Raw genomic sequence first — 25114 nt, forward strand, 5'->3', positions numbered from 1 at the left:
TAGAGTAGACTACAGTAGAGTAGAGTAGAGTAGACTACAGTAGAGTAGACTACAGTAGAGTAGACTACAGTAGAGTAGAGTAGACTACAGTAGAGTAGACTACAGTAGAGTAGAGTAGAGTAGACTACAGTAGAGTAGAGTAGACTACAGTAGAGTAGAGTATAGTAGAGTAGACTACAGTAGAGTAGAGTAGACTACAGTAGAGTAGAGTAGAGTAGACTACAGTAGAGTAGAGTAGAGTAGAGTAGAGTAGACTACAGTAGAGTAGAGTAGAGTAGAGTAGAGTAGAGTAGACTACAGTAGAGTAGACTACAGTAGAGTAGAGTAGACTACAGTAGAGTAGAGTAGACTACAGTAGAGTAGAGTAGAGTAGAGTAGAGTAGAGTAGACTACAGTATAGTAGACTACAGTATAGTAGACTACATTATAGTAGACTACAGTATAGTAGACTACAGTAGAGTAGAGTAGAGTAGACTACAGTATAGTAGACCACAGTAGAGTAGAGTAGACTACAGTAGAGTAGAGTAGAGTAGACTACAGTAGACTAGAGTAGAGTAGAGTAGACTACAGTAGACTAGAGTAGAGTAGAGTAGAGTAGACTACAGTAGACTAGAGTAGAGTAGAGTAGAGTACAGTACAGTAGACTACAGTAGAGTAGACTACAGTACAGTAGACTACAGTATAGTAGACTACAGTAGAGTAGAGTAGACTACAGTAGAGTAGAGTAGAGTAGACTACAGTAGAGTAGAGTAGAGTAGAGTAGACTACAGTAGAGTAGACTACAGTAGAGTAGACTACAGTAGAGTAGAGTAGACTACAGTAGAGTAGAGTAGACTACAGTAGAGTAGAGTAGAGTAGAGTAGAGTAGACTACAGTATAGTAGACTACAGTATAGTAGACTACATTATAGTAGACTACAGTATAGTAGACTACAGTAGAGTAGAGTAGAGTAGACTACAGTATAGTAGACCACAGTAGAGTAGAGTAGACTACAGTAGAGTAGAGTAGAGTAGAGTAGAGTAGACTAGAGTAGAGTAGAGTAGACTACAGTAGACTAGAGTAGAGTAGAGTAGAGTAGACTACAGTAGACTAGAGTAGAGTAGAGTACAGTACAGTACAGTAGACTACAGTAGAGTAGACTACAGTACAGTAGACTACAGTATAGTAGACTACAGTAGAGTAGAGTAGAGTAGAGTAGACTACAGTAGAGTAGACTACAGTAGACTACAGTAGAGTAGACTACAGTAGACTACAGTAGAGTAGACTACAGTATACTACAGTAGAGTAGACTACAGTAGACTACAGTAGAGTAGACTACAGTAGACTACAGTAGAGTAGACTACAGTATACTACAGTAGAGTAGACCACAGTAGAGTAGACTACAGTAGAGTAGAGTAGACTACAGTAGAGTAGAGTAGACCACAGTAGAGTAGAGTAGACTACAGTAGACTACAGTAGAGTAGAGTAGAGTAGACTACAGTAGACTACAGTAGAGTAGAGTAGAGTAGAGTAGAGTAGAGTAGAGTTATTATTTGGCACCCAATTTGTAAGGCATGCAGCCCGCTGAGGTTCCCGGGTTTGCCTCTGTGTCTGTCTCAGCTCTGGGGGTAAAGAACAGGCAGGGGAGCGGGTAGATTTAGCAGGCCCAGAGGGATCCTGTGTTACAGAGCTGGTCTAGGATCAGGTGTAAAAGAGAAGGCCCTGAGGGTTCCTGTGTTACAGAGCTGGTCTAGGATCAGGTGTAAAAGAGCAGGCCCAGAGGGATCCTGTGTTACAGAGCTGGTCTAGGATCAGGTGTAAAAGAGCAGGCCCAGAGAAATCCTGTGTTACAGAATAAATATTTTAGATCTAAATGTTTTTCCTCATAATCCTAAACTATCGGACCACCATTGTATTAAATTTGCAATCGCAAAACAAATAATCTGTACAGACCCCAACAAAGGATTATCAAAGCCGCACTATTAATTCTCTGACAACCCAAAGATTCCTAGATGCCATTCCAGACTCCCTCCACCTACCCATCGGACTACAAAAATCAGTTAATCACCTAAGTGAGGACCAAAACTTAAGACAAATTCACCTTTCAGCAGGACAATAACCTAAAACACATGGCCAAATCTACACTGGAGTTGCTTACCAAGATTACATTGATTGTTCCTCAGTGGCCGAGTTACAGTTTTAACTTAAATCAGCTTGAGAATGTATGGCAAGACATGAAAATGTTCAACAATGTGACAGAGCTTAAAGAATATTTTGAAGAATAATGTGCAAATATTGTACAATCCAGGTGCGCAAAGCTCATAGAGACTTACCCAGAAAGACTCACCGCTGTAATCGCTGCCAAAGGTGATTCTAACATTAATTAAGAGATTAAGTCGTCTCTTTAATCAGGTAGAAGAAACCTGTAGGCAGCAAGCGTCATGATGGTCAGCATATGTGCGAGGAATGATGACAGGTGCCAGTTTTGTGTTTTCTTTCTTATTAAACGGGGATGAAACTGAATGAAACACAGCCAAGCTCCTTTCATGAATCCCTCTATAGGATGAATATATCCTAGCCTAGTATTTTCAGTAGCATATTATTTTTCAACTCGTATATGATTTTTCTCATCACTGCAGCCATTTTGAACATTGTATTGCCACTGAGAATGACAGAAGCAGCGTTTGGTGACGTCATGCACATTTTTCTGAAAAGTGAAACTTGGAAAAACACATTGGACCTGGTGTGAAAATCTAAATCTGTATTTTGGGGGAATTCAGACTAAAAGTTTGCAACGCAGTTGGTGAGAAAAGGCCTTTACACTCTGTAAAGATCGTAATTTAGCTGTTGATGTTGGCTGTCACGCCCTGACCGTAGAGAGACTTTTTTATTCTCTAATTGGTTAGGTCGGGGTGTGACTTGGGTGGGGAAATCTATGTGTTCTATTTCTTTGTTGGCTGGGTGTGGTTCCCAATCAGAGGCAGCTGTCTATCGTTGTCTCTGATTGGGGATCATACTTAGGCAGCCTGTTTTCCACCTGAGTTTGTGGAATCTTGATTTTATTAGTTGCTGTATTAGCCTGCAGAACTTTATGTTCGTGTTTCTTTTTTTTTTGGGTGTTCATCATAATAAAGGAAGATGTACGCTTACAACGCTGCACCTTGGTCTCATTCCAACAACGGAACAAGCTTTCAAATAATTTACAGTATTATGGAATGTTTTTCAATTGCGTAAACAACAACAGTAACTGTGTGATGGCGGGGATGCAGAGTTGTGTTCCAAACTAAACAACAACAAGTGTGCTTGCTATTAGAGCGTTGGGTCAGTAACCGATAGATTGCTGTAACGAATCCCTGAGCTGACAAGGTAAAAATGCCCCTGAGCAAGGCAGTTAACCCACTGTTCCCCGGGCGACGAAGATGTGAATGTCTCTGATTCAGAGGGAAGACACATTTCAGTTGTACAACGGGCGACGAAGATGTGAATGTCTCTGATTCAGAGGGAAGACACATTTCAGTTGTACAACTGATTAGGTATCTCCGTTTCCCTCGTTCCTCAACGGCAGAGATAGAATAGCTAATAAAAGTCGTCTTATAGTTGAAGACCTCTTTTGAGTCATAAAATTAAAACTGTGCACACTTTGGAGAGGTGTGTGTCCACTTGGAGACTCCAGTTAGTCCTCTCACTCACCAGTTAGTCCAGTCACTCAACAGTTAGTCCTCTCACTCACCAGTTAGTCCTGTCACTAACCAGTTAGTCCTCTCACTCACCAGTTAGTCCTCTCACTCACCAGTTAGTCCTCTCACTCACCAGTTAGTCCTGTCACTCGCCAGTTAGTCCTGTCACTCGCCAGTTAGTCCTGTCACTCACCAGTTAGTCCTGTCACTCACCAGTTAGTCCTGTCACTCACCAGTTAGTCCTCTCACTCACCAGTTAGTCCTCTCACTCACCAGTTAGTCCTGTCACTCACCAGTTAGTCCTGTCACTCGCCAGTTAGTCCTGTCACTCGCCAGTTAGTCCTGTCACTCGCCAGTTAGTCCTGTCACTCGCCAGTTAGTCCTGTCACTCGCCAGTTAGTCCTCTCACTCACCAGTTAGTCCTCTCACTCACCAGTTAGTCCTCTCACTCACCAGTTAGTCCGCTCACTCACCAGTTAGTCCTGTCACTCACCAGTTAGTCCTGTCACTCACCAGTTAGTCCTCTCACTCACCAGTTAGTCCTCTCACTCACCAGTTAGTCCTCTCACTCACCAGTTAGTCCTCTCACTCACCAGTTAGTCCTCTCACTCACCAGTTAGTCCTGTCACTCGCCAGTTAGTCCTGTCACTCACCAGTTAGTCCTGTCACTCACCAGTTAGTCCTCTCACTCACCAGTTAGTCCTCTCACTCACCAGTTAGTCCTGTCACTCAAACTCTTGTAATGTTTTTATCTTATGTTGCACCTCCCCCACGTTCTCCAGGAATATTATTATAATGTTACTGAATGTATCCAGAGTATTTGGTTATGAACAAATACGGCGAAAACTTCAGTAAATGTCAAATGCGCCTCAAATCAACAGTTGTAATGTTTGGATTCAGTCTTGTATCAGGTGAACTGTTGTGTCCTCACCTTCGGTCGAATCATTTCCCCATTATCTCCAAATTGTTCCCTTTCAATTGCTACCATGTTTATACATATGCTTTTCATATTTCTTCTGTAAGAAACATGTTAATTTAGGCCCTATCCCTATAGGCCGACTCCTACGAGGGTAAAGGTTTAACCCTATAGGCCGACTCCTACGAGGGTAAAGGTTTAACCCTATAGGCCGACTCCTACGAGGGTAAAGGTTTAACCCTATAGACCGACTCCTACGAGGGTAAAGGTTTAACCCTATAGGCCGACTCCTACGAGGGTAAAGGTTTAACCCTATAGGCCGACTCCTACGAGGGTAAAGGTTTAACCCTATAGGCCGACTCCTACGAGGGTAAAGGTTTAACCCTATAGGCCGACTCCTACGAGGGTAAAGGTTTAACCCTATAGGCCGACTCCTACGAGGGTAAAGGTTTAACCCTATAGGCCGACTCCTACGAGGGTAAAGGTTTAACCCTATAGGCCGACTCCTACGAGGGTAAAGGTTTAACCCTATAGGCCGACTCCTACGAGGGTAAAGGTTTCACCATTTGATAATAGTGTCATGCTTTAAAACAGCCAGCTGCCTGTTTTAAGACACACAGTAAACTCTTATGTTCAGTTACAGTATATTGGAAATAACCACAGGTCACTGCAGAAACTTCATTTCGATTCGACCAGAGAAGTCAATAGCCCATTTAATGTCCAATGAAAGCCTGTTGAACTTTGGCACATTTCAAATCGACCAGTCTGTGTGCAAAATAGAGGGTTATACTTGATACGGTTGACTGGTTATTACACTGAGCAAAATGGTGTAAATTCAACTCATATTAGACATATTTGACAGCTATAATAACAGGCCTGTTTTTATAATGGAGGCGGGGACCAGTTGAAACAAAACCATAGAAGGTTGACTTGATATACACATATAGACATATACACAGTGTTTTGAGGATAAACAGTATTGTCTTTTCATATACACATATACACAGTGTTTTGAGGATAAACAGTATTGTCTTTTTTTCCAACCCATTTGAACTTTTATAAAGATCTAAGCAATATATGTATGATGTCATGACATTAAATATTACATTATCCAAAGCTAGTTCTTAACTTACCAATCAATAAAGAGAGTGCATGGTCCTTTATGAAGGACATCCAGAATATCTCGCCATATCCCCCACACACACATGGGTAAGTCAATTACTGGCTGGAATACATGTAGGTAATATAAACATACAAGAGGGGTCAGGCAGTTTGACCTGTTACTCAGGGAGTTTCCAAAAGAAAAGGTATTAAGTGCTCAAATGTGGGTCTGATTTTAAAACGGGGGGGGGGGGGGGTTGGAAGAAAATAAACACTTTCCCAGAACCGTTTTCCATCAGAGGAAGCACTTCGGAGGGAGAAATTAGGAGGGGGAGGGGGGACATGTCAGCATAATATTGTTTGGTGATACAAAACACTATATTTTGTTCCATCGTTTTTTATGCTCTCTCTCACTCTTTTCTAAACACAGGAAGAGGTACAGTTGACAGTGCTTGATTCACAGCTCTTATTTCAGTCAGCTACAGTGGTTTATTAGAACATCTGTGGAAGGAAAGCTGTGACCACGTCCTTATACCTGCCTGGTCTAAAAGTTCAGAGAGAGAGAGAGGAGAGAGAGGAGAGAGAGGAGAGAGGAGAGAGAGAGAGAGAGAGAGAGAGAGAGAGAGAGAGAGAGAGAGAGAGAGAGAGAGAGAGAGAGAGAATTTACTGTTTACATACAGTGAGGGAAAAAAGTATTTGGTCCCCAGCTGATTTTGTACGTTTGCCCACTGACAAAGAAATTATCAGTCTATAATTTTATTGGTAGGTTTATTTGAACAGTGAGAGACAGAATAACAACAAAAAAATCCTGAAAAACGCATGTCAAAAATGTTATAAATTGATTTGCATTTTAATGAGGGAAATAAGTATTTGACCCTTCTGTAAAACATGACTTAGTACTTGGTGGCAAAACCCTTGTTGGCAATCACAGAGGTCAGACGTTTCTTGTAGTTGGCCACAAGGTTTGCACACATCTCAGGAGGGATTTTGTCCCACTCCTCTTTGCAGATCTTCTCCAAGTCATTAAGGTTTTGAGGCTGATGTTTGGCAACTCGAACCTTCAGCTCCATCCACAGATGTTCTATGGGAATAAGGTCTGGAGACTGGCTAGGCCACTCCAGGACCTTAATGTGCTTCTTCTTGAGCCACTCCTTTGTTGCCTTGGCTGTGTGTTTGGGTCATTGTCATGCTGGAATACCCATCCACGACCCATTTTCAATGCCCTGGCTGAGGGAAGGAGGTTCTCACCCAAGATTTGACGGTACATGGCCCCGTCCATCATCCCTTTGTCCTGTTCCCTTACCAGAAAAACAGCCCCAAAGCATAATGTTTTCACCTCCATGTTTGACGGTGGGGATGGTGTTCTTGGGGTCATAGGCAGCATTTCTCCTCCTCCAAACACGGCGAGTTGAGTTGATGCCAAAGAGCTCCATTTTGGTCTCATCTGACCACAACACCTTCACCCAGTTGTCCTCTGAATCATTCAGATGTTCATTGACAAACTTCAGACGGGCATGTATATGTGCTTTCTTGACCAGGGGGACCTTGCGGGCGCTGCAGGATTTCAGTCCTTCACGGCATAGTGTGTTACCAATTGTTTTCTTGGTGACTATGGTCCCAGCTGCCTTGAGAACATTGACAAGATCCTCCCGTGTAGTTCTGGGCTGACCGTTCTCATGATCATTGCAAATCCACGAGGTGAGATCTTGCATGGAACCCCAGGCTGAGGGAGATTGACAGTTCTTTTGTGTTTCTTCCATTTGCGAATAATCGCACCAACTGTTGTCACCTTCTCACCAAGCTGCTTGGCGATGGTCTTGTAGCCCATTCCAGCCTTGTGTAGGTCTACAATCTTGTCCCTGACATCCTTGGAGAGCTCTTTGGTCTTGGCCATCTTTGGTCTTGGCCATGGAGAGTTTGGAATCTGATTGATTGATTGCTTCTGTGGACAGGTGTCTTTTATACAGGTAACAAACTGAGATTAGGAGCACTCCCTTTAAGAGTGTGCTCCTAATCTCAGCTCGTTACCTGTATAAAAGACACATGGGAGCCAGAAATCTTTCTGATTGAGAGGGGGTCAAATACTTATTTCCCTCATTAAAATGCAAATCAACTTATAACATTTTTGACATGCGTTTTTTTCTGGATTTTGTTGTTGTTATTCTGTCTCTCACTGTTCAAATAAACCTACCATTAAAATTATAGACGGGTCATTTCTTTGTCAGTGGGCAAACGTACAAAATCAGCAGAGGATCAAATACTTGTTTCCCTCAATGTAGAGGACTTGTTTACAACAAGTGTGTCTGGTGGTTCGAGCCCCGTCCCAAATTACTAGCTATTCCCTGAGCAGTGCACTACTTTTGACCAGGCCCCATAGGGATTTAAAACCAAAAGGGTTTCATGGGCGAAGGATAAGGCAACCCAATGGTAAAGACATCAATACATCTGTTCCTATACACACTGAGTGCACATGAATAACACCTTCCTAATACTACCACACCCTGTTCAAAGAGACTACAATCTTGTGTCTTGCCCGTTCACCCTCTGAATGGCACACGTACACAATCCATGTCTCAATTGTCTCAAGTCTTAAAAATCCTTCTTTAACCTGTCTCCTCCCTTTCATCTATACTAATTGAAGTGGATTTAACAGGTGACATTAATAAGTGATCATAGTTTCACCTGGGTAGTCTATGTCATGGAAAGAGCAGGTGTTCCTAATGTTTTGTACACTCAACAGCAAACACTCTCCCTTTGCAATTCTAAGCTGTTGGAAAACCCAGGGGACATGTACAGAAGCTGTTGGAGAACCCTGGGGACATGTACAGAAGCTGTTGGAGAACCCTGGGGACATGTACAGAAGCTGTTGGAGAACCCTGGGGACATGTACAGAAGCTGTTGGAGAACCCTGGGGACATGTACAGAAGCTGTTGGAGAACCCTGGGGACATGTACAGAAGCTGTTGGAGAACCCTGGGGACATGTACAGAAGCTGTTGGAGAACCCTGGGGACATGTACAGAAGCTGTTGGAGAACCCTGGGGACATGTATAGAAGCTGTTGGAGAACCCTGGGGACATGTACAGAAGCTGTTGGAGAACCCTGGGGACATGTACAGAAGCTGTTGGAGAACCATGGGGACATGTACAGAAGCTGTTGGAGAACCCTGGGGACATGTACAGATGCTGATGGAGAACCCTGGGGACATGTACAGAAGCTGTTGGAGAACCCTGGGGACATGTACAGAAGCTGTTGGAGAACCCTGGGGACATGTACAGAAGCTGTTGGAGAACCCTGGGGACATGTAAAACAGAGATATAGCAGTACTGGTAGCCCTATGGTGGTGGAAGATGAAGCATGAGCAGTGGAACTGAACGCCCTGAATTAACCCAGCTATTATTTCTATTCCAACAGGTTTTGAATTATAAACGACATGGGCAATATCTAATGGGTATTATAAACTGGGTGGTTCGAGCCCTGAATGCTGATTGGCTGACAGCCGTGGTATATCAAACCGTATACCACCAAAACATTTATTTTTACTGCACTAATTACATTGGCAACCAGTTTATAATGGCAATAAGGCACCTCAGGGCTTGTGATATATTGGCAATATACCACGGCGAAGGGCCTTATTTCTTAAATATCTAATTAATATTTTTGTTATGTTCTAGATAGCATGGCCAGGGCGGTGAGGGTTGGAGTTGGCACACTAACTGGGTGGTGAACTGGAGAGAAGGTCAAAAAGGCTGGGAGGACTAGGTCCAGAGGTGATGGGAGGAAGGAGATGGAGGAAGGAAGAGAGAGGAAGTGAAGGGTTGGGGTTCCACTGAACCTGGCAGAATGTATATTCTGTTCCCTCCAGATCCTAACTCCTAATGGAATGGTAGAGGTATGTTTTGGGGGAAGAAATCCCATTACGTAGATATGTGAGTGCTGTAATAATGTACTGTCTCTACTCACAGTCATTTTCCCACTACGGTTGGCCTCCTCTCGCTCCGCCAGCGCTTTCAGGAAGTTATCGTTCAGCTCTTTTCCCACACTCGCCAGTGTCCTGGAAAACACGACATGGGAACAGTTTGAAATGTTTCTTTCATTGTAGAAAGAAAAAACTGTTTCGTAGGTTGTTTAAAGGAACTTTATTGAAGCTTTGTATAATCTATGCATAGCAATAATTAGCCAATAATCACGGCATCAAAGGGACAATCTGCTACATCAATTTTTTTTTATAAATTAATGATATGTACCCGTAGATTCTTGAAGAATATAACTTATAAATGCCTCATGAGTTTAGTTCAACTGCCGTACCCCGTCAGAACCCAAAATATAAAGCTTGTTTTACTCCCAATGTGTGTCAACAAAGTAAATGTAAACAAACACTACGTGGTTAAAACTATAATCTTAATATCATGGATAGTCAGTCCTTATATCCACATATCTGTCTGTCAATTTGAGAGCAGTTACATTTCTCCAGGCCCATCCCTCAGCTTCTCACCGACAGGCGCAGGTTGGTGGCTTTGTTATTGTTTCAACTGCTAATTGCCTCTTTAAGCTCAAATGGGTACAACTTGGACATGTTTTCAAGTGGAATTTATGAGATGGGTCTAAGCCTTTTCCAAGGGACTCTTTGCAGTTAGTTGGTACTAACCAGGTTTCTCCCAAGAGAAGACATTCAGACAGCTAAAGGTTTTCACATTACATTAGTAACCATAATATCCGTGTCTTCAGAAAGCATAAACACTCCTTGCCGTTTTCCACATTTTGTCGTGTTACCACCTGAAATGTAGATTTGGAGTCGCATAATACCGCATAATGTCAACGGGAAATTTTGCTTGCAGAAAAAAATTTAAATGGAAAAACTTTTTTAAGCTGAAATGTCTTGAGTCAATAAGTGTTCAACCCCTTTGTTATGGTAAGTCTAAATAAGTTCAGGAGTAAAAATTTGCTTAACAAGTCACATAATAAGTTGGAGTCACTCTGTGTGCAATAATAGTGTTTAACATGATTTTTGAATGACTACCTCATCTCTATACCCCCCACACATACAATTATCTGTAAGGTCCCTCAGTCGAGCAGGGAATTTCAAACACAGATTCAACCACAAATACCAGGGAGGTTTTCCAATGCCTCGCAGAGAAGGGCACCTATTGGTAGAAAAAAGGCAGACGCTGAATATCCCTTGGAGCATGGTGAAGTTATTAATTAGGCTTCATTAATTATGTATTTATTCATTTGGATGGTGTATCAATATACCCAGTCACTACAAAGATTTTTAAATGTTTTATGTATTTAACCTTTATTTAACAAGGCGAGTAAGTTAAGAACAAATTCTTATTTACAATGACGGCCTACCGAAAGGCAAAAGGGCTCCTGAGGGGACGGGAGCTGGGATTAACAATGTAAAATAAAATACAAATCTAGGACAAAACACACATCACGACAAGAGAGACACCACAACACTACACAAAGAGAGACACCACAACACTACATAAAGAGAGACACCACAACACTACATAAAGAGAGACACCACAACACTACATAAAGAGAGACACCACAACACTACATAAAGAGAGACAACACAACACTACATAAAGAGAGACACCACAACACTACACAAAGAGAGACACCACAACACTACACAAAGAGAGACACCACAACACTACACAAAGAGAGACACCACAACACTACATAAAGAGAGACAACACAACACTACACAAAGAGAGACACCACAACACTACACAAAGAGAGACAACACAACACTACATAAAGAGAGACAACACAACACTACATAAAGAGAGACAACACAACACTACACAAAGAGAGACACCACAACACTACACAAAGAGAGACACCACAACACTACATAAAGAGAGACACCACAACACTACATAAAGAGAGACACCACAACACTACATAAAGAGAGACACCACAACACTACATAAAGAGAGACACCACAACACTACATAAAGAGAGACAACACAACACTACATAAAGAGACACCACAACACTACATAAAGAGAGACACCACAACACTACATAAAGAGAGACACCACAACACTACATAAAGAGAGACACCACAACACTACATAAAGAGAGACACCACAACACTACATAAAGAGAGACAACACAACACTACATAAAGAGAGACAACACAACACTACATAAAGAGAGACCTAAGACAACAACATAGCAAGGCAGCAACACATGAAAACACAGTATGGAAGCAACACAACATGACAACAACATGGTAGCAGCACAGAACATGGTACAAACATTATTAGGCACAGACAACAACACAAAGGGCAAGAAGGTAGAGACAACAACACATCACGCGAAACAGCCACAACTGTCAGAAAGAGTGTCCATGATTGAGTCTTTCAATGAGATGGAGATAAAACTGTCTAGTTTGAGTGTTTTTTGTAGCTCATTCCAGTCGCTAGCTGCAGCGAACTGAAAAGAAGAGCGACCCAGGGAAGTGTGTGCTTTGGGGACCTTTAACAGAAAGTGACTGGCAGAACGGGTGTTGTATGTGGAGGATGAGGGCTGCAGTAGATATCTCAGATAGGGGGGAGTGAGGCCTAAGAGGGTTTTATAAATAAGCATCAACCAGTAGGTTTTGCAACGGAGATGACCAGTTTACAGAGGAGTATAGAGTGCAGTATAAACAGCATTGGTGGCAAATCTGATGGCCAAATGGTAAAGAACATTTAGCCGCTCAAGAGCAACATTACCTGCCAATCTATAAATTACGTCTCCGTAATCTAGCATGGGTAGGATGGTCATCTGAATCAGGGTTAGTTTGGCAGCTGGGGTGAAAGAGGAGCGATTACGATAAAGGAAACCCAGTCTCAGCTCCTTAGCCTGGAGCTTTGATATGTGCTGAGAGAAGGACAGTGTACCGTCTAGCCATACCCCCCCAAAAGAGCAAGAGGGTAATTAATAATATGGGGATGAGGTAGTTGGGTGTGCTATTTACAGATGGGCTGTGTACAGGTACAGTGATCGATAAGCTGCTCTGACAGCTGATGCTTAAAGTTAGAGAGGGAGATATAAGACTCCAGCATCAGAGATGTTTGCAATTCGTTCCAGTCACTGGCAACAGAGAACTGGAAGGGAAGGCGGCCAAAGGAGGTGTTGGCTTTGGGGGTGACCAGTGAGATATACCTGCTGGAGTGAGTACTAGTGGGTGTTGCTATGGTGACCAGTGAGCTGAGATAAGGCGGAGCTTTACCTAGCAAAGACTTACAGATTACCTGGAGCCAGTGGTTTTGGAGACGGATATGTGGTGAGGCCCAGCTAACGAGAGCATACAGGTCGCAGTGGTGGGTATTTTCGGCAGCATGAGGGAAATTTGTTGCGAAATAGGAAGCCGAATCTAGATTTAATTTTGGATTGGAGATGCTTAATGTGAGTCTGGAAGGAGAGTTTACAGTCTAACCAGACACCGAGGTATTTGTAGTTGTCCACATATTCTAGGTCAGAACCGTCCAGAGTAGTGATGCTAGTCGGGCGGGAGGGTGCGGGCAGCAATTGGTTGAAGGGGATGCAGTTAGTTAGAATTTAAAAGCAGTTGGAGGAGTGGTGTATGGTGTTGAAGCTCATTTGGAGGTTTGTTAGCACAGTGACCAAAGGGAGGGAGGTTAAGGTTAGAGAAAGCTTGCTAGACACTAAGAAAGCTTTGTTGTAGAGTATTTAACACAACATCTGAGGAGGGGCTAGCTGAGTATAAGACTGTATCATCTGAATATAAATGGATGAGATAGCTTCCTACTCCCTGAGCTATGTTGTTGATGTAAATTGAGAAGAGCGTGGGGCCTAGGATCGAGCCTTGGGGTACTCCCTTGGTGACAGGCAGTGGAAGAGATAACAGATGTTCTGAAGTTTAAGGAGCTCCTCGGACTCAGTGACTGCCTGCAGGGAGAAACTTTGTAGCGGGGCGGTGGGAAAAAAGGGGGAAAAATGGAGGAGAATAAAAAGGGAGGAGCATCGGGGATAGTCGCATTAGAAGGGGTGGGAGATGAGGAAATGTTAGATGGGCAAAGACGCATGGCTGAGTCAAATAGGAATCCTGACTTAATGAAGTGATGGTCAAAGAGCTCAGCCATGTGCTCCTTGTCAGTAACAACCACATCATCAACATCAAGGGACATGAGCAGCTGTGAGGAGGAGGGTTTATTCTCCAGGTCTTTAACTGTTTTCCAGAAATTCTTGGGTTAGGACCCACAGAGAGAGAACTACTCCTTAAAGTAACTAACTTTGACCTTTCAGATCCCCAGAGTGCACTTATTTCTCATTCGCCAAATTGACTTTTTGAGGTGGAGTAACTCTGCCAGATCACAGTCGAACCAGGGGCTGAACCTGTTTTTAACCTGTTTTGTTAACAATAGCACTGAAAATATCCAAAAAGAAGGTTCAAGTGTCTTCGACAGAGGGGATTGAGCTGATTCTAGACCATTTTACAGAGGCCAGGTCATGAAGGAAGAATTGCTCATTAAAGTTTTTTTAGCAAGCGTCTATGACAAATCAGGACAGGTCGTTTCAATGAGCAGCCATTACGAACGCATTCTGTAAAACAGGGGATCACTAAGGTCATTACAGAAAACAGACTGATACCTATCAGGATTATTTGTAAGGATAACACCAAGGAGAGTAGCGTTTTCTGGGTGTTTGGAGTCATACCTTACACAATTGGTAATAATCTGAGAAAGATTTAGGGAGTCTCATTGCTTTAGGACTTGGTCAGTTGGTTTAAGCATGTCCCAGTTTAGGTCACCTAGCAGGACAAATTCAGACTCAGTGTAAGAGGACCGGTGAGAGATTAGGGCAGGTAGAGTACAGGTCGATGCTGATGGTGGACGATAACACCAAGTAACAGTCAACAAAGAGCTATTTGAAAGTTTAATGCTTAAAACCAGCGAATCAAATTGTTTGGGGACAGACTTGGTGGAGACAACCGAGCACTGAAGGTGTTCCTTGGTAAAGACTGCCACTCCACCACCTTTGGAAGATCTGTATTGGTGAAAAAGGTTATAACCAGAAAGGTTAACATCAGTATTCAAAACACTCGTTCTTAACCACGTCTCAGTAATGACCAACATCTGAGAACCCACACTTTCAATTGATCAATTTGAGATAATAAGCTTCTAGTGTTAACGTGCAGAAAACCCAGGCTTTTACAAGAGCAGAAATCAGTGAAGCAGATATCAGAGCTCAAGTCAGAATTGGGGCTAGCAACAGTAGATGGGCCAGGGTGTACAAGCACATTTCCAGATATCATCAGCAGTAAAACAATCAGGACATGGCAGAGGACAGGGGGAGCTCTGCAGTGTTGATTTATGACATTTGAATGTGCAAAAATATCATATTGTACAGCAATCATCAGGTAACAAAGATAAAGTCGTCCACCTAACTCAGTTGCCGGAGAGGAAGGAAACTACTCAGGGATTTCAACATGAGGCCAATGGTGACTTTAAAATAGTTACAGAGTATGATGGTTCACCCATGACTGCGTGGCCACACACTCCTCCAACTCAATCATCAAGTTTGCAGACGACACAACAGTAGTGGGCTTGATTACCAATAATGACGAGACAGCCTACAGGGAGGAGGTGAAGCAACAGGTTTAGGGATTGAGTATCTATGGATTTTCGTATCTATGGATTTTCGTATCTATGGATTTTCGTATCTATGGGTTGAGTATCTATGGATTGAGTATCTATGGGTTGAGTATCTATGGATTGAGTATATATGGGTTGAGTATCTATGGGTTGAGTATCTGTGGGTTGAGTATCTATGGGTTGAGTATCTATGGGTTGAGTATCTATGGGTTGAGTATCTATGGGTTGAGTATCTATGGGTTGAGTATCTATGGGTTGAGTATATATGGGTTGAGTATCTAGGGGTTGAGTATCTATGGATTGAGTATCTATGAATTGAGTATCTATGGGTTGAGTATCTAGGGATTGAGTATCTATGGGTTGAGTATCTATGGGTTGAGTATCTAGGGATTGAGTATCTATGGGTTGAGTATCTATGGGTGGAGTAGCTATGGGTTGAGTATCTATGGATTGAGTATCTATGGATTGAGTATCTATGGGTTGAGTATCTAGGGATTGAGTATCTATGGGTTGAGTATCTAGGGATTGAGTATATATGGATTGAGTATCTATGGGTTGAGTATCTATGGGTGGAGTATCTATGGGTTGAGTATCTATGGATTGAGTATCTATGGATTGAGTATCTATGGGTTGAGTATCTAGGGATTGAGTATCTATGGGTTGAGTATCTAGGGATTCAGTATCTATGGATTGAGTATCTATGGGTGGAGTATCTATGGGTGGAGTAGCTATGGGTTGCGTATCTATGGATTGAGTATCTATGGGTTGAGTATCTATGGGTTGAGTATCTATGGATTGAGTATCTATGGATTGAGTATCTAGGGATTGAGTATTTATGGGTTGAGTATCTAGGGATTCAGTATCTATGGATTGAGTATCTATGGGTGGAGTATCTATGGGTTGAGTATCTATGGGTTGAGTATCTATGGGTTGAGTATCTATGGGTTGAGTATCTATGGGTGGAGTATCTATGGGTTGAGTATCTATGGGTCGAGTATCTATGGGTTGAGTATCTATGGGTTGAGTATGTATGGGTTGAGTATCTATGGGTTGAGTATCTATGGGTTGAGTATCTATGGGTTGAGTATCTATGGGTTGAGTATCTATGCTAAATGGTCCAAATGGGAATGATTTGTCAGTTCATTTTAAACCAACGTCTGACCGATGATGACAGACATTCTCCAAATATAAAGCAAAACAAATACTGTTTCTTTACAGAAATCAGTTTTGCTCATTATTCACACAAGTCGTATTGTTATGGTTACTGTAAAACCAAACTCCTAGGCACACATCACAAAACCCCTTTCAGATGTGTTCCTTACTTTTGTTCATTAATCATTTGGAGAACCCGCCGGCGCTTTATAGATTAATTATTTCAAGGATTAAATGATTTTGTATCATGTTATGACAGCTTTTTTACACTTTAGTTGGCCCGTTTCCATGGAAATCTATTTTTTTGGGGGGGGGGGGGGGGGGGGGGGGGGGGGGGGGGTGGGGGGGGAGCTACACCTCTCCGTTGGGCCTCCACACACCTGACAAAACATTGGCACTGATGAGTCAAACAGCAGCAGCAATAGGAGCCAGTGTCCCGAATGGCACCAATTTTAGTAGTGCACTCTATAGGGAATAGGGCTCTGGTCTAAAGTAGTGCACTATATAGGGAATAGGGCTCTGGTCAAAAGTAGTGCACTATATAGGGAATAGGGCCCTGGTCTAAAGTAGTGCACTATATAGGGAATAGGGCTCTGGTCTATAGTAGTGCACTATATAGGGAATAGGGCTCTGGTCTAAAGTAGTGCACTATATAGGGAATAGGGCTCTGGTCTAAAGTAGTGCACTATATAGGGAATAGGGTGCCATTTGGCATGCCGGCAGTGTGTGAAACCTTCATCGGGTCAACACCAAGTTAAGAGTCATCCTGAAGGCAGAAAACAAGCCACTGAGAACCTCTCCTTCTTCTGTGGTTGAGAGTGTTAGTGTGTACCACCTGAAGGAAAGGACAGGGGCTTTGTTCATTTTCATCTGGTACCATTTTACAGGTTAAAACAGCGCACAAATACTTTTGTTGGATCAGATGTATATTTACATTGATAAATGTGTGTTTTTCCCTCAAACAGCAGACGTATCATTGTACTGCACTGTAGGGCATGTGTATCAACAGTACAGTTGAGGTCTTGGGAGGGGAAATGCTCTGGTCAGTAAAACATTGAGCCCATCCTGTGAACTGTATAGGATGTGTCCCAACACGAACAGAGTAATTTCTGTTTTGTCTCAACACAACTCATTAAAAGTAACTCACGTCAACACTGATAATGATCTTTTAGATTCTCTGAGGTCATACAGCCATGTAGCATCATCAGTCATGGATTGGTTTTCCCAAAAGACCTTTCGGCCGTGAAAAGAAACTGGGGACTTCTGGTGTCCATCATTTACCCCACAGATAACATGACGCACATAGAAATACAAAGAAACTGGAGACTTCAAATGCATCAAAGCAATATTGTGAATGGCCTCTTCAAGTTGGTGCGGAAATAGTAGTTTGAGAAACCAAATCAGTGCAGATGTTTCAAACTAAAGAAGGAAATCCACATGGACAAACATATCATGTGGGTAGGTAAATGGCAACTCCTAAGAAATATACACTACCGCTCAAAAGTTTGGGGTCACTTAGAAATGTCCTAGTTTTTGATAGAAAAGCACACTTGTTTTGTCCATCAAAATCACATCAAATTGATCAGAAATACAGTGTAGACATTGTTAATGTTGTAAATTACTATTGTTGCTGGAAATTGCAGATTTTTTATGGAATATCTACATAGGCCCATTATCAGCAACCATCGTGAGTAAGACCTTTAAACCGGTCAACATTCACAAGGCCAGACTGATTACCAGGACGTGTACTGCGAGCATGCACTGACCAACTGGCAAGTGCCTTCACTGACATGTTCAACCCGTCTCTGACTGAGTCTGTAATACCAACATGTTTCAAGCAGACCACCATAGTCCCTGTGCCCAAGAACGCGAAGATAACCTGCCTAAATGACTACCGACCCATAGCATTCACGTCTGTAGCCATGAAGTGCTTTAAAAGGCTGGTCATGGCTCACATCAACATCATCATCCCAGAAACCCTAGACCCACTCCAATTTGCATTCTGCCCAAACAGATCCACAGATGATGCAATCTCTATTGCACTCAACACTGCCCCCTCCCACCTGGACAAAAGGAACACCTGTGTGAGAATGCTGTTCATTGACTACAGCTCAGCGTTCAACAATATGGTGCCCTCAAAGCTCATCAATAAGCTAAGGACCCTGGGACTGAACACCTCCCTCTGAAACTGGATCCTAGGATCCTGGTCCAAGGAGAGAACAAGGCACTCACAGCCAAGTTAAAAAATCGTCCAACGAAGATTCCAACATGGATTGTCTACTCAGGGAAAACAGGGTGATGAAGGAGTCGCTACTAGACATACAAAGTCATAACATGTGTGAAAATCAAATGTTTTCTGGGATTCCTGAGGACGCATCCAATAATCCAGAGGGCGCGATCAGAGAATTAATTCAATCTGCCTTGAAACTTCCTATAGAGACTGTAAACAAGGTGGCTTTCCACCAAGTACACAGACTTGGAGCTCGGAGCGACAAGACCAAGGGTCCTCGACCGATCATGGCACAATTTTAACACTACCAACAAAAGGAGAGGAAGGAGCTTAAAGGGACCAAATTCGGTCTGAATGACCAATATCCAAGGGAGATAAACAAACATCGCAAGAAACTGTACCCGGTACAGAGGATGCTGTTCATAGACTACAGCTCAGCGTTCAACACCATAGTGCCCTCAAATCTCATCAATAAGCTAAGGACCCTGGAACTAAACACCTCCCTCTGAAACTGGATCCTGGACTTCCTGACAGGCCACCCCCAGGTGGTAAGGGTAGGCAACAACACATCCGCCACACTGATCCTCAACACGGGGGCCTCTCAGGGGTGCGTGCTCAGTCCCCTCCTGTATTCCCTGTTCACTCATGACTGCACGGCCAGGCACGACTCCAACACCATCATTAAATTTGCCGATGACACAACAGTGGTAGGCCTGATCATCGACAACGACGAGACAGCCTATAGGGAGGTGGTCAGAGGCCTGGCCATGTGGTGCCAGGACAACAACCTCTCCCTCAACGTGATCAAGACCAAGGAGATGATTGTGGACTACAGGAAAAATAGGACCGAGCACGCCCCCATTCTCATCGACGGGGCTGCAGTGGAGCAGGTTGAGAGCTTCAAGTTCCTTGGTGTCCACATCACCAACGAACTATCATGGTCCAAACACACTAAGACAGTCGTGAAGAGGTCCACGACAAAACCTTTTCCCCCTCAGGAGACTGAAAATATTTGGCATGGGTACTCAAGTCCTCAAAAGGTTCGACAGCTGCACCATCGAGAGCATCCTGGTATGGCAACTGCTCGGCCATATGCACTACAGAGGGCAGTGCATATGGCCCAGTACATCACTGGGGCCAAGCTTCCTGCCATCCAGGACCTCTATACCAGGCGGTGTCAGAGGAAGGCCCTAAAAATGGTCAAAGACTCCAGCCATCCTAGTCATAAACTGTTATCTCTAATACCGCACGGCAAGCGGTACCGGAGCGCCAATTCGAGGTCCAAAATGCTTCTTAACAGCTTCTACCCCCAAGCCATAAGACTCCTGAACAGCTCATCAAAGGGCTACCCAGACCCCTTTTTTACACTGCTGCTACTCTCTGTTTATAATCTATGCATAGGCACTTTAACTCTAACTACATGTACATATTACCTCAATTACCTCAACTAACTGGTGCCCCCGCACATGGACTCTGTACCGGTACCCGCTGTATATAGCCTCACTATTGTTATTTTACTGATGCTGTTTAATTATTTATTTTCTATTTTTGTTTTACTTAACAATTATTTTTCTTAAAACTGTGTTGTTGGATAAGGGTTTGTAAGTAAGCATTTCACTGTAAGTTCTTCACCTGTTGTATGCCTGTAGCCGACTTCATTAGTGTTTACTAAGTACATTGTATTTCTGTCCTGTCATCCAAACAGTTACTCCATCACACCAACATTTTAGTCTAATCTTTACAAATACATTCCTGTTGTTAACCTGAACAAAGACATGATGAAAGGAGCCAGTGTTCTCAACGAATGAATGGCTGTGATGTAAAGATCAGACAAACCACATCTTTAAAATAGAGCCTAGAATCAACAAGCAGAGGTGTGAACGGTTAGAAAAAGATGACTAGATTAGCTTTAGTTGAGAAACACCTCTCAATACAACATCCTCTTCTGTTTTCATGCCAGAACTCCATAGAGACCTGAGGTGTTTATACAGCCATTCCTCAAAGCGCTAGGTTTGAACATTTGTTCACAGAGAATATGTTAATATGTCACAGTGGAGAATCAAACTGTGATAATACGCAGCCGGCTTGAATTACAATGCAAGATTTCATTAACACCCGTGGTTGTCTCATTCATTTGTGTTTCCTCATTGAATATGCATAGGGGGGGGTCCATGGCAGGTGGGTACCATCCTCCAGTGATCAAACTGTCAGGGATGCTCAGGAGCAGATGTGAGGAGAAGCAGGAACAGTAGAACTGGTTGAGGGAAAACATCATGGTGTTGGTCTGCTCAGGAAGGCCCAGTGTTGTTCAACTGTCCTGTTAAACCAGGACTACAAAAACTGTCCTGGCAGTAACCTCTTGGAGAGAAGGGTCAGACCTGTCAGAAGACCTCCTCTTGTGATGAACACACCAAGGTTGGAGGCTCTCTTCAATGAACCAAAGAGTTCCCTGGGAAAAAAAGTTTATTGAGGAAACCTGAGGTGTGTTCCAACAAGACATACCGTTTGAGAAGGTTAATAACTAAGGTAGTTTTACTTCGACCATGAACGTTCTCTAATGCAAGCTAACAAATCAAATCAAAATGTATTTATATAGCCCTTCGTACATCAGCTGATATCTCAAAGTGCAGTACAGAAACCCAGCCTAAAACCCCAAACAGCAAGCAATGCAGGTGTAGAAGCACGGTGGCTTGGAAGCACGGGTTCAGTCAGAAAAGTTAGTGTGCAGTGACGCTAGCGGAAGTGTCTGTTTCCTATGGCATTTGAGCCAATGGGCAGGCTCGGGGCAAAGCCATGTCAAGAGGCAACAGATGTGTATGATTGTCGGGGAAGGAAATACTTTACTTCCTGTGTACTCAAGACTCAAGGGAACTGCTCCGAAGTCAAGACACACACTGAACTGTTACTGAGCGTACCAATTCTGTAGCTGCTTCTGTTGCTACATCTCATTCATTCATGAGTAGTACAGATACAATTACTACATCTGTATGGTGTTAAGAGTTTGATGGATACAAGTGTAAAACAGATGTGATTTGTTTAGTGGAGAAGGAAGCAGAACAGTAAACAGTCTAATGATGATGTGGTGAGGCTTTTATTTAGTAGATAAGGAAGTAGAACAGTAAACAGTCTAATGACGATGTGTTAAGGCTTTTATTTAGTAGATAAGGAAGCAGAACATTAAACAGTCTAATGACGATGTGGTGAGGCTTTTATTTAGTAGATAAGGAAGCAGAACATTAAACAGTCTAATGACGATGTGGTGAGGCTTTTATTTAGTAGATAAGGCAGCAGAACATTAAACAGTCTAATGACGATGTGTTAAGGCTTTTATTTAGTAGATAAGGAAGCAGAACATTAAACAGTCTAATGACGATGTGTTAAGGCTTTTATTTAGAGGATAAGGAAGCAGAACAGTAAACAGTCTAATGATGATGTGTTAAGGCTTTTATTTAGAGGATAAGGACGCAGAACAGTAAACAGTCTAATAATGATGTGTTAAGGCTTTTATTTAGTAGATAAGGAAGCAGAAAAGTAAACAGTCTAATAATGATGTGGTGAGGCTTTTATTTAGTAGATAAGGAAGTAGAACAGTAAACAGTCTAATGACGATGTGGACCCCAGGAAGAGTAGCTGTTGCTGTCGCAACAAGTAATGAGAATCCCAATAAGATACAAAATGTCCAAATGATTCAGTCCCAGGATCCTTAGCTTAGTGATGAACTCGGAGGGTACTATGGTGTTGAACGCTGAGCTATAGTCAATGAATAACATTCTCACGTAGGTGTTCCTTCTGTCCAGGTGGGAAAGGGCAGTGTGGAGTGGAATAGAGACTGCATCATCTGTGGATCTGTTGGGGCGGTATGCAAATTGGAGTGGGTCTAGGGTTTCTGGGATGATGGTGTTGATGTGAGCCATGACCAGCCTTTCAAAGCACTTCATGACGAAGGAGTAGGCTGTCCTTGTACATAAGAATTTGTTCTTAACTGATTCCATATGTGTTATTTCATAGTTTGATGTCTTCACTATTATTCACAATGTAGAAAATAGTACAAATAAAGAAAAATCCTGGAATGACTTGGTGTGTCCAAATATGGTGCTGCACAACTTGACGGTCGGGAGTAGGCTACAGCATAAGTGGATTGGAGGATTCTAAATTAATATCTAAGGGGCATAACATTTCCACACGCTAATTGTGGTGTAATCAAACTTTCAGTTGAGCGTACTAGCTCTTTGCGAATTTACGAAAGCACCCAAATGTCCATTGACAATGCACAATGACTATACCATTTAGCTAAGCTAAGAATGACGGAAATAATCAAGTCAATAAACGTTGGGTAGTTAGATAGCCTATAGTTAATTTACAGTCAAGTTTGATGTATAACTACTAACGTTAGGTAGCTAGCTAACATACCATACATACTGCTGTATTGATATGCTATGTGGTTCGTAAGAACAGCGCAGCTAGCAAATTGTCAGCCAACATAACGTGTAAAGGTAAGTTATTTGAAAAGTCATTACTTTATTACATTGAGTAGCAAGCTACCTCTTTGGTCGTTAGGGCAAATCTGGTCTGTGATAGGAGGGGTTTTCACACCTAGCTCGGCTATTAGACTATTCTTTAGTAAAGGTGGAATGGTCTATTGTTCAGCTATTAGCCCCCCTCCCCAACTTGCAACAAATTGTTGTTACTCCCATCTCGTTCCTCGCCCTCTTCTACGCGACATTCTGCACCCGAGTGGCTCGCTTGTGGGCGTGCTGGCAGGATATGGCAGCACCTTCAGTTGGGCGTCAAGTATTCTGCAGAGCAAGTTTGTATGAAGGTCTGGTTATTCACAGGCAATATGTTATATACTATGAAGGTACATTTGTGTCTTTTTGTCAAGAGTAAAACTTTTTTTATTTTCAATCAAATATAATTGTTCCGAAAGCAACTTTTTTCGAAACAAAGGAAGTCATAGCGGACACCTACGAAGAAGGACTGTGTGATGATGGCATCTCAGGTAAGCAGCACTGGGCGTTCTTCTGTCCAACTTCTACATAGCTAGTAGTTAGCTCCTACGATTCAGTGTCGTTCATAACATTCTACTTACATACATACAGTAGAATGTTAATTAAATCATGCAATTATTATTCTCAACCCAACCAAAAGCATTTAGCAACAAACGCCTGTTCTCGCCATTTTCTGTTGAAATCATCTAACTTTCTTTCATGGCAACTCATAAGCAGGCCATGTTCTATTTGTTTCATAGTCGATATATAATCATATTTCATGACAGTGTAAAGGTTAGCTTTTTTTACAGAAGGATGAAAGAACACAATATGTCTGTCAGGGAATGCTATTCTGACATGTCAGATGAAGAGTTAGACCAGAAGGTCAGGGCCATTAAGGCAAGGATGCCCCATGCGGGCTTTAGAATGGTCAAAGGAAGTCTCAGAGCAATGGGCCATCGTGTACAATGGAGAAGAGTTATGGAGTCTTCGTAGCGTTTAGATGGTGCCCCATGCAGGCTTTAAGATGGGCCATCGTGTACAATGGAGAAGAGTTAGGTAGTCTTCGTAGCGTTTAGATGGTGCCCCATGCAGGCTTTAAGATGGGCCATCGTGTACAATGGAGAAGAGTTATGGAGTCTTCGTAGCGTTTAGATGGTGCCCCATGCGGGCTTTAAGATGGGCCATCGTGTACAATGGAGAAGAGTTATGGAGTCTTCGCAGCGTGTAGATGGTGCAGGTATCATTGCCAGAATGATCCAGCTTCATTGTATTGCTCGGGCAAGGATACTCTGTTCCTGCTCCCCTGTCTCTCATCCACATTGATACAAATCAGAAATTGATAAAGTCTCCATCAGATCTAAGTAGTTATTTTATCTTTTTTATTCTTACTTATTCATGGTCAAATGTTCAATGATGTATGAAATGGGAGTTGTTCTTCATCAACAGGTAATAGATAAATAATGAAGCAGGTTAATAGGTTAAACATTTCACTTTTAATTCCAATGCTTTTTTTCAAGATACAACATTGTCATCTTTGGCCGTATAGATGGATTTTCAAGGAAGGTAAATCTGTTATGTTGTTTGCATATTGCATATGTCCCATCACCTAATGAACAACCACAACACCAGTCTGGTGTTAAGCATATGTCCCATCACCTAATGAACAACTACAATACCAGTCTGGTGTTAAGCATATGTCCCATCACCTAATGAACAACTACAATACCAGTCTGGTGTTAAGCATATGTCCCATCACCTAATGAACAACCACAACACCAGTCTGGTGTTAAGCATATGTCCCATTACCTAATGAACAACCACAATACCAGTCTGGTGTTAAGCATATGTCCCATCACCTAATGAACAACCACAATACCAGTCTGGTGTAAAGAATATGTCCCATCACCTAATGAACAACCACAACACCAGTCTGGTGTTAAGCATATGTCCCATC

The 25114-nt window shown here is 42.5% G+C and overlaps 1 protein-coding gene across 1 annotated transcript in view; it reads right to left on the bottom strand.

Moving 5' to 3' along the window:
* The window catches only part of LOC139411860 (cilia and flagella associated protein 299), a 250765-nt gene that overhangs the window by 137551 nt on the left and 88100 nt on the right, over positions 1-25114 (bottom strand). Inside the window, exon 3 of the mRNA XM_071158605.1 lies at positions 9635-9725. Within this exon, the coding sequence (XP_071014706.1) occupies positions 9635-9725 (91 nt within the window). The remainder of the gene's footprint in view (positions 1-9634; positions 9726-25114) is intronic.

This window comes from Oncorhynchus clarkii, chromosome 6 (assembly GCF_045791955.1).
Source record: "Oncorhynchus clarkii lewisi isolate Uvic-CL-2024 chromosome 6, UVic_Ocla_1.0, whole genome shotgun sequence".
Taxonomy (NCBI): Eukaryota; Metazoa; Chordata; class Actinopteri; order Salmoniformes; family Salmonidae; genus Oncorhynchus; species Oncorhynchus clarkii.